The 15,567-nt window shown below is 54.6% G+C and overlaps 1 protein-coding gene across 1 annotated transcript in view; it reads left to right on the top strand.

Annotated features, from left to right (window-relative positions):
• Nucleotides 1–267: 267 nt before the first annotated feature.
• The window catches only part of SH3PXD2B (SH3 and PX domains 2B), an 87,368-nt gene continuing 72,068 nt past the window's right edge, over nucleotides 268–15,567 (top strand). Inside the window, exon 1 of the mRNA XM_040972259.1 lies at nucleotides 268–400. Within this exon, the coding sequence (XP_040828193.1) occupies nucleotides 326–400 (75 nt within the window). The 5' untranslated portion in view covers nucleotides 268–325. The remainder of the gene's footprint in view (nucleotides 401–15,567) is intronic.

Here is a 15,567-nt window from a genome sequence, read left to right as displayed (position 1 = left end):
TGCGCGCGAACCGGTCCGTCCCCTCCCGGGCCGGAGCGGGGTGGGGTGGCGGAGCTCGGCGCCCGAGACAAAGGCGTGGCGGCGGGGGGCCCGGACGTGGCCGGCGGGGGCCGCGCGCTGGGCCCTTTAAGGGGGGCGGGCCGGCGGCGCGGGGGGCGGGCCGGGGGCGGGCCGGGCCCGGCCGGAGGGCGCGCGGAGCGAAGGGCGGCGGCAGCTTCAGCTCGTGCTTGGCCTGGCTCCTCAGACCATTCGGCCCCGGCTACGGCTCGCGCCCGGCGTCCCCCGTCCCGCGTCCCGCGTCCCGGGGCCCCGTGCAGCAGCGGCCATGCCGCCACGGCGCAGCATCGTGGAGGTGAAGGTGCTGGACGTGCAGAAGCGACGGGTGCCCAACAAGCATTATGTGAGTGCCGCGCGCCCCACGCCCACGCGCGCGCCCCGGCGGTGCGGGCCCGGGCCCCCAGCCTCGGCCAACTTCTGCTCCTTGCGCCTCCCGCTGCTCCCCGGCCCGACCGGGCCCGGCCGCGCCACGGCTCGGGTCTCCCGACTCCTCCCCCTCCCATCCCCCTCCTCTCCCTCGCTTCTCCACTGCATCCCTTCCCCCTCCTCACCCCCTCCTCTTCCCCTTCCGTCCCCGGCTGTCTCCCCCGCACCCTGTCTCCGGCTGTCCCCCAACTCCACTCGCCCTGCCCAGTCGCCAGAGTGACCCCAAGGGGTTGGGGAAGGGGAGAGGTTCGTGGTGGCCCGGTTGCCCCCAGCCCTCTCTCTATCGCTCCTGTGCCCACCCTCACCATCACCAACCATCGCCTGCAGAGCACGGCCACTGGGAGTCCCCCGGGAGACTGCCAAGTTTGGGCCCTGTCCTTTTGGGAGATCTCTGAAAATATATCGTTTGGTTGACTGCACCTAAAAGGGTTAAAAAGAACAGTCCCTGCCCCCTCTTCCCAATAAGTTGTGTTTTAAAAATGTACCGAAAGTTTTTTTTTTTCTTCCTCCTGGTGCCTCCCTCCGTGCAGAGCACCTGGTTGAGAGATTTCTGGAAAATGGGTCGAATGGCTTGGTTTTACCGATGGATAAGGCTGAGGTGCAGAAGGAAGAGGCAGCTTCTGGAACCCACAGCAGCAGCCTGGGAAAGCGCAGAGGGGTGGCCTCCGCAGAAGGTGGCGCTGGGAGCAGCCTGCTTGGGGGCGTGGGGCATGGCTTGCCCTCGCGTGGCCCTGAGATGCACCCCACCCCTGACGCGCACTGGGGGTGGAGGGGTGTTGTGGGTGGGCAGCTCCTGGGGGTCTGGAATGATGGGGCCTGGCCGCAGCCCCGGGGAGGGCCTGGCTCCTGGAGAGAAGGGCCTGCGGTATCTCAGTGACCCAGCTTAGCTACGAGAGAAAGTTGACCAGGAAGGAAAACCGAGCAAGAGGGAGGGAAAAAATCCTAACAAAGCCGCGTGGAACAATGACTAGAAAAGGGCGTGGCCTGGCCCCTCGGCGGCGCCCTGGCCTCTTCAGCCTGCCTGTTTTAAAAAGCTGGGTCGTCGTGTAGCCCTGTGACACACCTTCCACCAGCAGCCTGTGGAATTCTGCATCCCGGCTGCTCCAGCAGGGCTGTGTGGACTGGGGCAGCCCCTCGCCAGACCCAGCCCGCTGGGGGAGAAGCTATTTCCTGGACCTGTGGCATCTTTAAATAGAACCAAGTTTCACTCCACTCCCAAACCCATCTTACGATTGCAAATGCTGCCAAATGTGGGTTTCTTGTCAGAGCCTGTTGAGTGTGTGGCTGAGTTGCTTCTTTGGTATGAAGACTGCGTGCACCCGCATGGCAGCATGCAAGAAGTCTGGAAGACTCTCCTTGCCATCTCCCCCAACTCCCACCCACCCCAAGATCCTGGAGCTGGCTAGACCCCAGTGGATCCGGGCCGCGCTCTGCCCGCCTTGCCCGCCTCCCCCACGCATTTCAGGTGGCTATTCTTAAGTTCATTTGACCAAGGAGGAAGATAAAGTACAGGGTAAGGTCCCAGCCAGGAGCAGAGAAGGGGTGTGGGTGGTAGGTCTGTTGCACCCCCAAAATGATGTTCCACCATCTCCCAGACCCTAGAGTCCCCTGAGCAAAGTCCTTGGAAAAGCTAGGAGCTTTCCCCACCCCATGGGTTTTTCCCCCCTAAGGTTTGTAGCTTTGAGGGGTACCTTTCTAAGCATTTAGTCACATTGTTGGGAGCCCCCAGAGACAAGCGTCCAGGGGAAATCACAGATTTCAGCCTTGGCCTCTTGTTTGGCTGGCTGTGGGGTCTCTCCGACCCTCAGTTTACTCAGCTGTAAGATGGGGGTGAGGCCGGCCACTTGTACAAGTTGAGTGACCATGCGCCTGGCCTGGGCCGGGGCTCCTCGACCGTTTGCCTGCTTGCCTGCCTGCCACGTGCTGTGGTTGGTGTCACGGCAGTGGGGAACGAGCCGGAGTCACACGCCAGGGAGATTGCATCCAGGACTCTGTTTTCCTGCGTGTGGGTTTAGTCATTCATGTGATTCAGGGGGAGCCCTCCTCTTCTCGCCAATCTTCTTGGGTCATCCAGTGAGAAGAGCGGGCCTGAGTCAGCCACAGGGAGAGGGTGGCAGCAGTGAGGGACAGGGGCTCTGGAGCCAACAGACACTGACTGTGGTTACATCTGATCCTCAGATACCCTCCTCCCCCCAACACACACACACACACACAGAGGAGGGAGTGGACAGACAGCCATCCAGAACAGGTGTGGCCCTGGACTCCCAGTTGCCATGCCCCTTCCTGACGCCATTTTGGAGAGAAAGCCAAGCAGGATAGTCCTACTGGCTGCTGTGTGACCTGAGGCTGGTTGGTATACCTCTCTGAGCTCTGGCTTCCTGCACTGTATCCCCATGACTAATATCCCTTAAGGGATCTCAAGTTCAACGCAGTGTAGGGAGGGGTTGTTTGTCTCCAGCCCACAGGCTTCTCTCTCTACCTTCCCTGCTTTCCAAAGGTATCTCCAGGCATTAATTGGCACATACTTGTCCCTTTCCTGTTGCTAGACAAAATATAGAGGCTGGTTTCTTTGGGGGAAAAAAAAAAAAACAAAAACAAGAGGCTTTTTAGCTGAAAGTCCAGGATTGGGCAACCCTAGCAGTTTGATCTCTGACGAAAGCTACCGTGCTGCCCGGGGAGTGGCATTCTTGGAGGCACGGTGTTCTTTTAGGAGCTAACTGGAACCTCATTAACCTAAGGTAGCACCCCGGGTGTCCCAACTGTTGGACTCCACCTAAGGTCCTACCACCTCAACACTGGTGTGCTGTGGGCAGAGCTTCCAGCACCTGAACCCCCAGGGGAAATGCCACATCCAAACCCTGGTAGGGGCGGGGTAACGCCACACACACATGCATGTGCACACACACACACACAATGTGCACATCCGTTTTGATGAGTCCTGGTCCCCAGAATGCACCATCACCGCTCTCCTCACATGCCATGACCTTGGCACTTAGGTTCCTGGGACGGAGCAGATCACAGGTATTACAAGTGTTCCCAGGAAGTTGCACCTGGAGCTCAGGGCTGGGCCACCCTGTGCCACTTGGGTTGGTATCTTGTTTTGTTTTTTAAGGATTTATTTTATTTTTATTTCAAAGAGCATAGTGGCAGAGAAGGAGAGACACACAGAGAGATCTTTTATCCATTGATTCACTGCCCAAATGGCCAGACTGTTAGAGCTGGGCCTGTGCAAAGCAAGAGGCTTCTGGGTCTCCCACGTGCATATAAGGTCCTAAGGCTTTGGGCCATCCTCTGCTGCTTTCCCAGGCAACAAACAGGGAGCTGGACAGGAAGTGGAGCAGCTGGGACATGCAGGACACGAGCCAGAGTTTGTATGAGATACTGGTAAACAGAAGCTTAATTTGCTACACCACATAGTGGCACTGACCCCATAGCTTTTTTTTTTTTGTAAGATTTATGTATTTTTACTGGAAAGGCAGATCCACAGAGAGAAGAAGAGACAGAAAGATCTTCCATCTACTGGTTCACTCCCCAAATGGCCACAACGGCCAGAGCTGAGCCAATCCAAAGCCAGGAGCTTCTTCTGGGACTCCCATACAGACACAGCATCCCAAGGCTTTGGACCATCCTTGACTGCTTTCCCGGCACTTGGAAGTGGAGGATTAGCCAGTTGAACTATTGCACCGCTCTGGCCCCTGCTTTATTGGCCTATGAGTAGCGACTTCATCAGTAGGTGGTGGGGCAGAGCCACGGCCTAAAGTCTGTTGAGGCCCTCTGATATGGGGATACCCATGGTATCATTTCGGTTAGGACTCCCTGCACCCGTGACCAAGGCGGGTGGTGAGAACTTGGAGGTTTGCTGGGTTTCTTTCCTGCCCCCAGAGCTCAGGCGTTTGGAATGAATGCGCAGGGGGTTCTGAGTGTGCCATGCTGGGGAGACCCTCCCTGCTCAAGATGTGTTGGGGCGTGAGGCGAGGAGGAACCTCTCCCTGAGGATTTGTGGAGGGGTTATTGATTTCCCGTTTCCTACCCTGAAGGGGATGCTCAGGTCACTGGGTTTGGAAGGGGGGCAGGCTGGCAGCGGCCTGGAGGTGCTGGCTGCTCTGGCTTGAGCTCTCTGGAATTGAAGGGGAACAAGAAGGTGATGGCAGTGGCCATAAGCCGGCATGCCTGCAGTCTCTGGGCCAGTCGCTGGATGAGGCTCCGTGTGGTTTCAACAGCAGCTCTTTACAACAGTTTTTTCATGATCGTATTTCTAGTATGCAGATGTGTAGAATGAATAAAGTAACCATCTTTGTTCCAGCTACCTTGCCTTAGTTCTACATTTTGCCATATTCATTCCACCTCTTTTTTTTTTAAGATTTATTATTTATTTTTATTGAAAAGGCAGATACACAGAGAGGAGGAGAGACAAAGAGGAAGATCTTCCCTCCAATGATTCACTCCCCAAGTGGCCGCTACGGCTGGAACTGAGCCAATCCTAAGCCAGAAGCCTCTTCCAAGTTTCCCACAGGGGTGCAGGGTTCCAAGGCTTTGGGCCGTCCTCGACTGCTTTCCCAGGCCACAGGCAGGGAGCTGGATGGGAAGCGGGGCCGCCGGGATTAGAACCGGCGCCCATATGGGATCCCGGCACATTCAGGGCGAGAACTTTAACCACTGCACTATCACGCTGGGCCCCATTCCAGATCTTTTTAAGAAGACTTAATTATTTGAAAGGCAGAGAGAGAATGATCTTGCATCCACTGGTTCACTGCCCAAATGGCTACAACAGCCAGGGCTGGGCCAGGGTAAAGCCAGGGGCCTGGAGCTCTGTCTAGGTCTCCCATGTGACAGGGGCCCAAGCAGTTGGACCATTACTCCACTGCTTTCCCTGATCACTAGCAGGGAGCTGGATCAGAAGAGGAGCAGCCAGAACTAAGATCTGTGCCAGCATCCCTATGGAATGCGTGCAGTGCACTATCCCACTGTGCCACAGTGCCAGTCCCAGACCGTGTGCTATTTCAAAATTAGGCTCAGGAGGTATGATTGTTTTTCTTTAACTGCTTAGCTGAGTTGTACTTTATATGCCATGAAGGCAACCTTGGTAAAGGTGGGAGTCCCTGGTGTCTTTATAGTTACAGAGAAGTAGGTAGGCCCATACTGCTTTCAGTGTTTTTACATAAATATGCCCCTAAAAAGTCTGTGGTCTGGAATGGTGTAAAGTTGTATTTGTTTTATTTTATATTTTTAATGTATTGGAAAGGTGGAGGATTGGAGGGTGGGAGAGGGAGACAGAGAGATCTTCAGTCTATTGGTTCACTCCCCAAATGGCTGCACAGCCAGGGCCAAGATGAAACCAAAGCCTGGAATTCCATATGGAGGCGCATCCGTGACACAGCAGACCAAGTTGCCACCTGTGATGCCAGCATCCCCTGTGAGTTCCATGTGGGTTCTGGCTGCTCCACTTAAAATCCAGCTTCCTGCCAAAGCACCTGGGAAAGCAGAACATGTGGCCCAAGTGCTTGGATCCCTGCCACCCACATGTAAGATCCAGATGGAGCTTTTGTCTCCTGGCATTGCATTCTTTTCAGGAATAAATCAGCAAATGGAAGCTCTCTCTCTCTGATTTTCCTTCTGTGTCTGTAACTGCCTACCAAATATATAAGTCTTGTCTTAAAAGTGACTTCTCAAAGTCACCCTTTAGATATCTAATTTGATGCACGTAGCTCCATTTTGGGTTAAGTTGGTGCGTGTTCCTCTGAGGAGCAGCCCTTGTTTATTCAGGCTCCTATAGGGGACTTTGAGGATGTGGCACAGTTGACCTTTTTTGCAGCCACTTCCTCATGCATGTTCACAGCATGGGCTTGCCAGACCTTGGGCTTTGTGCCTGTTCAGCTTTGCGTGTGTGAGCACCAGGCAGCACCTGCGGATGCCTTGGCCCCATCCTAGCCAGCACGCGCTGTTGTCGAACTTTTCCCTTTCTGCCAGTCACCAGGTCTCGCCTCTGTCCCAGCCCAGTCACCCCGCTGCTTCCTCCTTTGGGACTTGCCTGTGTTCTCCTTCTGTCCTTAGGCAGTACAGGTGCTCCCCAACTCCCAGGGGACCCAAAGCAGACCGCCTACTCCTGTTTATTTCCTATCACAGTAGAACACTCAGTAAAGCACTAACGTACCACCTGTTGGATAGCAGGCTTTGCAGTAGATGAGCTGGCCTAGCTGTGGGCTCTGCCTGTGCTCCGAGTGTGTTTGAAGATGTGGGTGCTGGGCTAGGCTTGCTGTTCCAGGTCGGGTGCAGTAAAGGCATTTGAGCTTTGTGTAAGTGCAGGAGAAACTGGCATATGTTGGCTTGGGTGCTGCTGATTTGCAGGGTTTATTTTCGCCTTAGTGCTACTAACCCTAAAGGCTTTTACCTTAGTATTCGCATGTTCCCCGAGGGAGCCTTAAGAATCAAAGAGGGAGAGGCTAGTGTCTGAGGTCACGCAGCCTGGAACTGAGCCATGTGACCTTCCTGCGTCACTGACACTTTTGGGCTGCCTGTTCCTCTTCTGTGAGCGCCTGGGGCCGTCCCAGCCCTTTCCCAAGCTCTCCCTTCTTCCAGCCAGCGTGGGTATTGCCAGCCCTTAGTCATTCCCTCTTCCAGGAAGCCCAGAGCGGGTGCTGGGTTGCAGGCCCCAGGATGCCAGCCCCGAGGGCTCCCTCCTCCACCTGCCAGGCTTGGGAGTTGAGAGCTGAGCTTCTCCTGCCACTGCTAGGCCCTCCCACACTCTCCTTTCAGTTGTGCGGGGGGGATCTCCCACTCGGGGGTTCCAACCTTGGACCCCGTGCCTGAACTAGCTGCATTGTACCTGCCGGTCACCAATTACCTATATCCCTCCTAGGCAGCTCTTCTGGGGAAAAGTACCATCCAGGGCAGGAAAGATCTTGGGTGTTAGAGCCCTGCATATCCGAGTTTAAGTTCTGTGTGGCCTTGGGCCATGCACTTGGCCCCCAAGCTCAGTATTTGTTAGTAAAATAGCAGGATGACTTCCTTTGACAATACTTGCACAAAGTTTGGCCATGCACGCAGCTTGTGCCCGCCTTTACCTGCTGCTGCCGGAGTCAAAGACCAGCGACTGCATCTCTTAATGACACAAGGCTTTGAGATCTGAGCTGGCTGCCCAGGTGAATGCCCCACCTGAGCTGCTAGAATGAGAATGGTCCCTGGAGCCACATAGAGTGATAGTGACGCTTAGCCTGTGCCATTGGATGCTGGGCCTGTGGCCTCAGGCTACAGAAGATGCCAGATTGGTGGTCATGAGAAATGCATGGACGATAACTGGCTCTGTGCTGCTTGCCTGCCTGCTGTATCCTCCTTCGAGGCGGGGTGCCCTCACACCCTGGGTGTCATGCTTGCCCTGCAAGCCAGACAGAGCCATTCCTACCAGTGTCCTCTTCATGTCCCTAGAGTAAGATTCTTCTTCTTTTTTTTTTTTTTTAATGGCTTCTGCTTCCTTTTTGGCTGAAAAAATAGTGGGTGTGTGACCAGCAGGAGGCTTTCTTTGTGTAGGTGTCACCTGCCAATGGTGTGACTTCAGCTCCAGTCACCCTTCGGTGTCCATGGAGAATTGGCTGCAGGACTTGCCCACTCCCCCACCACCCACCCGCCCGACACCTGCTAAGGGTACCAAAATCCACTCATGATTTTCCAGTCTGTTGCAGCCTAGCTTAGCCATTTGCACGGAGCCCCCATGCATGTTCTCCTGGGCGCTGTAAGTCACTGCTAGGTGACTTGCAGTGCCCAGTCCAGAGTAAGGAGTTGTTCTACGCTGTTGTTTAGGAAACAGTGGGAACAAAAGTCTCCACATGTTCGTTATGGACACAGCATTCCACCCCCCAATATTTGCAATCTGTATTTGGATCCACAGATGCGGAACCCCCGGCTGCAGAGGGCTTTCCTGCCTGCTTGCCTTCCCTTGTGCCTCAGTGTCCCCAGGCTACAGCTTGGAGGAGGATAAGAGTTCTCCTCTCACAGCGCTGATGCGAGGGTTGAGTGGGGCCCGCAGCATTAGGATTTGCTCACGGAGGGCTGTGTTAGGAGCCTCCCAGCGTGGTGGCGTCAGCACCGAGCCATGCAGCAGCGCAGAGCAAGATGAGCAAAAGGTGCTATGCCTACCTGCTAGAAAATCAGCAAAACCACGAGACCGTATCCTGGCTCCCGTCACGGAAGTGGCAGTGGCCGTGTGCAGACCAGACCACATGCCCCAGCTGGTTCCTGTTTGCTCACCAGCCACAAAGTCTGAGAACACCCATGTAACTTGCTTTGGAAGCCCACAAACCCAGCTGATAAAATGTCTCTCTTTTTTTTGCTTGTCTGTGCTTCCTCCCCCCCCCCCCCCGTTTTCCAAATGTTCTATAGTGGACACAGATTGCTGGTTTTTAGTGAAAATAAAAAGAACAGCAAATGCTTATTTTAAAAAAAGTTCCATGCCAAGCTGCAGCCGGTCCAACTAGGTTCTCATACACTCCCCACACTGTCCACCCCAGCCAGGTAGAAGCTACAGGCTCCTGGGAGCCCCTGTGCCCCTGGGACTGGCCCCGGGCTTTGGGCATGCTCTGCTGGCTGAGGCTAAAAGAGTGGAAAATGAGTGGAAGATCCTAGGAGGGAATGCCCAACAGATGCTTTTGTCGTTAAGGTGCCGCATGCCCGCCCAGCAGGCCCAGGCCCTTGCCCTGGCACTTTACAGAGCTGGAAGGAGTCACAGACACCTTCAGCAGCCCCAGCATGGTCTGTTCCCTGAGGTCACGGGTGTGCCGGGAAGGTGGCCAGGCCAGAAAGCAATGCATGCCGGCCAGTAAGAGGGCAGCTGCCAGAGAAGGATTTTTGTGTCACACTCAGATTGTGCGGCTCTTTCTCCTTGGAGCTATAAATGTGGGTGGGCACAGGGCACTACTCTGAGTGGCTTTGGCTGACTCCGTTTCCCTCTCTGGGGGACCGGGGCCAGTGGGGGGAGCAAGGAAAAGGAGGCAGTCCTAGTGACTGCAAGAAAGGGAGCCGGCACCAGGTGTGCAGTCTGGTGGGAGAACCCTGCAAGTGATGCATGCCCAGCCCAGCGAGGTGGATCCTGCAGTCTCCCTGGGCTCCACCACTCGCCGCTGGCTCTGAGCCTTCTCCAGGGAGTGGGTGTCCTTGTTGGAGATAGTCAGTGAACCTTTGTGGTGGGGGGCCTGAGAGAGAGAGGCATTATGCGGACCATGGTCCCCAGGGCTGTGGCTCTGTGGTCATGGAGCCCGTGATGGTGGAGTTATCTAGACCCTGGACTTGAGCTGGCACCCATTGCCCCCTGTACGTGATATAGGAACCAGCTTAGTAGGGCTCTAGCAGTGGGCCAGGCGGCAGCACTGGGTGTGGCACGTGCTCACACTGCCTCTGACTGCACTTTGCCATAAGGGCCCTTCCTCTGTCCCATTCTCCTTTTACTTACTGGCTCAGGTACACACCTGTAGGCAGGGTTCCTTGGTTCCAATTCTAAAGCAAAAGCAAAAGGGGCTGGTGGGGATGCAGAGCTTGTGCACCTGCTGCTGCAGCCTCACCCCGGTTCATCTCAGACTTTGGGGTTGCTCACATTAGCAAATGTAAGTACAGGACTCTGAGTTCAAGTTCAGTTTCTCACCAGCTTGCAGTATCTGGGACGTGGTTACACTGAATAGTTTATTCATCCTGTAGCTAAAATCAGAATAGCACTGGGCATCCTGCAGTTGGCGCCGTGCTGCCCGAGTTAGCAAGAGGCTCCCAGAAACCATCCTACATTAGAATGCCCATGCTGTCTTTGGAGAATTCGCTGCATGGAAGTGTCCCACGCACCCACACACCTCCGTGAGCTAGGTACTTTTTAGCACACAGATGCCATAAGTGAAGCCAGGATTGAGACCTAGAGGAAGTCAGTGTCTTAAGAAAGACACTGTCATTTCCAGGCTAGACTGGAACTGAGGGAGGAGCAACCAATGCCTGTGCCCTTGGCATCTGGGGGGGACTCGTTCATGGGCAGACTGCCCAGTGGAGGTGACCTGAAGCCAGCTGCAAGGCACAAGGAAGAAGCTGCCAGGTGGACAGGGTACAGGAGTTTTGGGTGCAGACTGGGAAAGACAGTCGTGGGTGGGAATGTTAGCATGGTAAGCGGGGAAGAATTTGATGGGGTAGGAGAGATTTGAGTTGTAGGGACCCAGAGAACCTGGAATCCCAGAAGGTCAGAAGGCATGAATGCCACCTGCAGGAATGCCTTGCTCCGGTCAAGTCCGGGTGGGCAGGAGCCAGGGCTCAGAATAGAGGTGGCCAGAATGGAAGTCAGCAGAGTCTGGGATGTACTGGTATTCTGGTGCTTCTCCGTGCAGGGGGTTAGCGGGTAGAGGGGTGGAGGTGGAGATAAAGGGATGAAGGAGGGCCCTGGAGGGGACAGGGCACACTGAGGTCCTACAGCACCTGCACAGGGGGGCTGTGGGCAGCGGAGGGGCAAGGTGGGGTGATCTCCACGGGCTTTGGAAGGCATGTGGGTTAGGTAGCTGACGGCATGCTGTCACAAGACTTCATAAAAATGGATCATGCTTTTTATCACTAATTTGGAGTAGCCTTCTTCACGTGAGGGCTGCTTCTGCAGCTGGGGGTCTTTGTGCATCTGCGTCCTCACGTTGCTGAAGCAGCACAGCAGCTCTGCAACCTCAGGCATATCAGGATTCTTGCATTGCAAGTGACAGAGACAGATGTGGTGTCAGGCAAGGGAAATGTACTAGCTAGTGGGACTGGGAGCATCAGGGGAAACCCAGCAGTTGGTCTGGGAGAGAGTATAGTCTGCCAGGGCTATCCCCGGGGCAGACAGCTGCTGCATCTGTTTTCAGGGCTTTCCAACACTTCCAGGGAAAAAGAATCTGATTGGCTCATTCAGATCACCTGACTGTGGCTGGCTATCACGCAGGATACTGCTACTAAGGTTGCAAAGTAATGGGAGGAACTAGAAGAAGGGAGTAGGGCCAGGAAGCTTAGGAGGGGCTGCGCCTCAGAGAGTACGGTTATTGGCCCATTTCACAGATGTGAAGATGGAGGCTCAGAAAAGTAGAGCAGTTTTCCTTCTGTGTATCATTGGCTATGAATCAGGTGGCTGAATTTTCCTAAGGATGGAGTCTTCAGTCCTGCTTAATTCAGCATTACTCGGACCCCGCCCACTGAGCCGGCCCAGGAAGCCAGAACCCACATGATGGCGTCAGCATTTCCTCCTCTGCAGCCAAGGTGTGAATCAGCAGCTGTGGCTTCAGGCCATCCTCGGCTTCCAGTCAGTTCCACAGAGGTGGGCTTATTGTCTGGCCCAGGGCCGGGGAAGAGAGGCTGGGGTGACAGGCGGTCTTGTCCTCAGAGAGGTCATCTTATGTTGACAGTGCGTGCCTGTAGCTGGGCTGGGCTGTGAGTACAGGGCTTGGGTCGGACCCCTGGGCAGCCCATTCGTTGCCAAGACCAGATGTGGTCTCTTCTCACTTACCCATTCTCTTTTTATAATCTCTGGTTCTTTTTCATTTGATTCAGAGGCTGAGAGGGAGATCTTCCATTTGCTGATTCACTCCCCGGATAACTGGGGCTGGACCAGGCCGAAGCCAGGAGCCTCAATGTAGGACTTTCCCGGGGCAGGCAGGGACCCAGGTACTTGAGCCGTCACCTGCTATCTCTCAAGATGCACACTGGCAGAGAGCTGCAAGTCAGGGGTGGAACCGGGAGACTGGAGCCCAGGCCCTGTGATAGCTGTGTATATCCTGCGCAGTGTCTTCAGCACTGAGCCCAATACCCAGAGGGGACAGCTAGTCTGAGACCAGGCTGGGACTTCAGAGGGGAAGGGAGAAGGTTACGTGTTCATTTTCCCCAGCCTCCACCTGCCTTTGTTGCGAATGAAGGCAGCAGCTCTGGGTGGCGTTAGTGACACCCATCCCTCAGTCTGCAACACAAGCTCGCTTTTCCCCCTCACTGGTTGTTGCACAGATCTCCTTGGTCATTTGTAGTCATCGTCACTTGTAAATTGTGGGCTTGGTCATTGATCATGCGTAGAAGTATGCACATAGTTGCCTTAAAACATTTTGGTGGGAATTCACTGCAGTTGGATTGCTGTGTGTTTGGCTCCATTTTGAATCAGAGATCTGTGTGTTCCATCAGTCACCTTAGGGAATCTTCAGCAGCTCCAGTTAGAGAAGAAGAGCCCCGAGGTAGACATTTCAAAAGTTAGACCCGGGTGCCCTGTGACAGGGGTGGACCTGCTTTGTCTGTTACTGGATGAGTGGAGCCAATCACATTACCGCCCTGTGCCTGCATCCCTTCGGCTGTAGGCAGTAGGTCAAGATAGCATTCACCCAGCCCAGCACTATGGCTCACTGGCTAAATCCTCACCTCGCAATTGCTGGGATCCCATATGGGTGCCAGTTTGTGTCCCAGCTACTCCATTTCCCATCCAGCTCCCTGCCTGTGGCCTGGGAAAGCAGTCGAGGATAGCCCAAAGCCTTGGTAGTCTGCACCCATGTGGGAGACCTGGCAGAAGCTCCTGGCTTCGGATTGGCTCAGCTCCAGCTGTTGCAGTCACTTGGGGAGTCGGATGGGAAGTGGGAATGTCGGGATTAGAACCGGTGCCCATATGGGATCCCAGCACGTTCAAGGCGATGACTTCTGCCCCTAGGCCACCATGCCGGGCCCATGGGATGTGCATTTCTAAAAAGCAACCCCGAAAGGTCTGGTACAGGTAGTCTGGAAACATGCTCTGAATGAGCCAGCACAGGGTGCCCCCTTGAACTGTTCATACAGTTAGATATTCAGCAGCATTCTCATTTAGGCACCTCCACAGTAGCCTCTGTGTTCCCCACTGGTAGCTCAGTTCATAGCCTTCCAGTGGACTGTGAAGGTTTCTGAGCAAATGGTTTGCTCAGAAAATTTTTCATGCAATGGCAAAAACTTGCCATGCAATGCAAGTAGAAAAAATAAATCTCATAGTCAACCATCCATCATCCTCGAGTTCCACATTTGTGGATCAATACCGTGTCCAGGGATTCATGGATGAAGAAATACTCAGACAAGTATATTGCCATGTAGGGGCTGAGGAGGTGGCAAAGCTGGTTCAACTGGCACTTCTGATGCATAGCAGAGCACCTGTTAAAGTCCTGGCTGCTCTAACTTCCAGGCAGCTCCATGCTGATGAACCTGAGAGGCAGTGGAAGGTGGCCCAAGGACCTGGGCTCCTGCCACACGTGTGGGAGAGCAGCATAGAGTTTCCGACTTCTGCCTAGCCCAGCCCTGGCTTTTGTGGCCATTTAGAGAGTGAGTTAGCAGATGGAAGATTCTCCCTCTATAACTGCCTTTCAAATATATCCTTTTGAAAAAAAAATTGCATCTTTACTGAACAGATGCAGGCTTTTTCCCTGGTTACTATTCCGAAACCACTGCGGTATAGCAGCCGTGCACACAGCATTTCTGTCCTGTCTGGCAAGAGAATCATCTAAAGACAACTTAAGGTATGCATGAGGACGAGCACAGGTCTGTGCAAACACTGTGCTGTTTAACATCCATGAACTTGAGTATCTGCAAGATCCTGAAAGGAGTCCCCCATGGACCACAAGGGATGCCTGCATGGGGCTGGATCTGCATTTTGAAAGGTGTTTTTCCGTGGGGAGAGGAGTCAGGGGACGCCTGTGCTCAGAGGAGCATCCCTGGGGACAGCAGCTCAACACAGGCAGAGTCCAGCCCTGGGCTGTGCTGGAGCCCACGGGTCTGTCCTGGACCTGGCCTCCCTCCGCGGTGCAGAGGGCAACCTCCTGAGGCTGGTGAGGGAGTGCTGAGTTCCTCCTAGGCGCCCTCATATGCTCAGTGACCGTGCCATGTTTGTATTTTATAAATCCGATGTTTCTTCAGAGGGGTGAGCACCGAGTAGGCTGGCCGGGCAGTGCTCAGATTCCTCAAAGGGAGCCGCTTCGTCTTCCCAGCAAGGGACAGGCCCAGGGTTCTTGCCTTCTAGGACCAAATGTGGTCTCGCACAGGAAGCGGGGAAGTGAATCCGCAGGTAGATCTCCTTTCTGTCTCTGCCTCCCATTTAGATAAATAAACATGTTCATGGTCATTGCGCTTGATGCTGCCTCATGGTTTGGGTTGACTTTGGGCCTGGGGAACTCACTCTGGCTTCATGGAAGAGGCTAAGGGCCACCACCATGCCAGGCATCTTACAGACCTGTCGGTGCTTTGCAGTAACCCAAGGGAGACAGCCGGGGATGTGGTCAGTAACCTCCCCACCCCGTTAACAGATGAAACACTGAGCTTGCAAAGTAGCGTGCTATGCAGGACCCCTGGTGAGGAAATGGTGCAGTCAGGATTAGAGCCCAGCTCTGTCCAATTCAACATTTGGGCCACATCCACCTTCACTGGTTTGAGGCTTAATTGCCGGTTCCTTGTAGCATGGTCTTGCTTCACGGCTGGGCAAGCCCCCCAGAGGAACTCTCCCCAAGACTCTGACCCTAAGCAAATCAACTCCTGGCTTTAGTTTTCTGCTGTAGCAAGGACCTGTGACCATCCTCCTTCCAAACTTTGGGGCTATTCTTCCCAGGCCCATCTAGCCAGTTGTTGTATGGGCATGCAGACCCTGGCTCCGGCTCTTGTGCACAGTACCATCGAATCTGGGTCGACAGGGCCTTTTGGAGGGAGGAGTCCAGACAGGGCCTGCTGCAGCCTGGCATTGCTGGTCTGTGTAAAGGGGCTGTCCCACGGAAGCGGGAAAGATTGGTTAGCATGGGCGCATTTGATGCAAACCCGTGTTGTTTTGCTGGTTTTATTAAAGCAGAGCCAGGAGAAGGCTGGAAGGCAGAGGTAAATTGGGTTGATGCTATTTCAGAAACAGCTCTGTGGGGCCAGCAGAGGGGCTAATGGTATAGGGAGAAGGTTACTGCCGGCCTCCAACAAAGTGTGTGTGAATTCCATGCCCAACTCTCTCCCATATTGTTGTGTGACACTGGATAGACCAGTTACCCAATCTGAGTTTGCACACCCATGAAGGAAGCTCACAGCCAGGACACGGGGCTCATTTACATTTCCCAGCATTGCTTGAAGGATGCGTGGGGTGGC

The sequence above is a fragment of the Ochotona curzoniae genome, unplaced genomic scaffold (assembly GCF_017591425.1).
Source record: "Ochotona curzoniae isolate NIBS_2020 unplaced genomic scaffold, NIBS_Ocur_1.0 contig_1, whole genome shotgun sequence".
Lineage (NCBI taxonomy): Eukaryota > Metazoa > Chordata > Mammalia > Lagomorpha > Ochotonidae > Ochotona > Ochotona curzoniae.
This window is presented reverse-complemented; position numbering and strand designations above follow the sequence as displayed.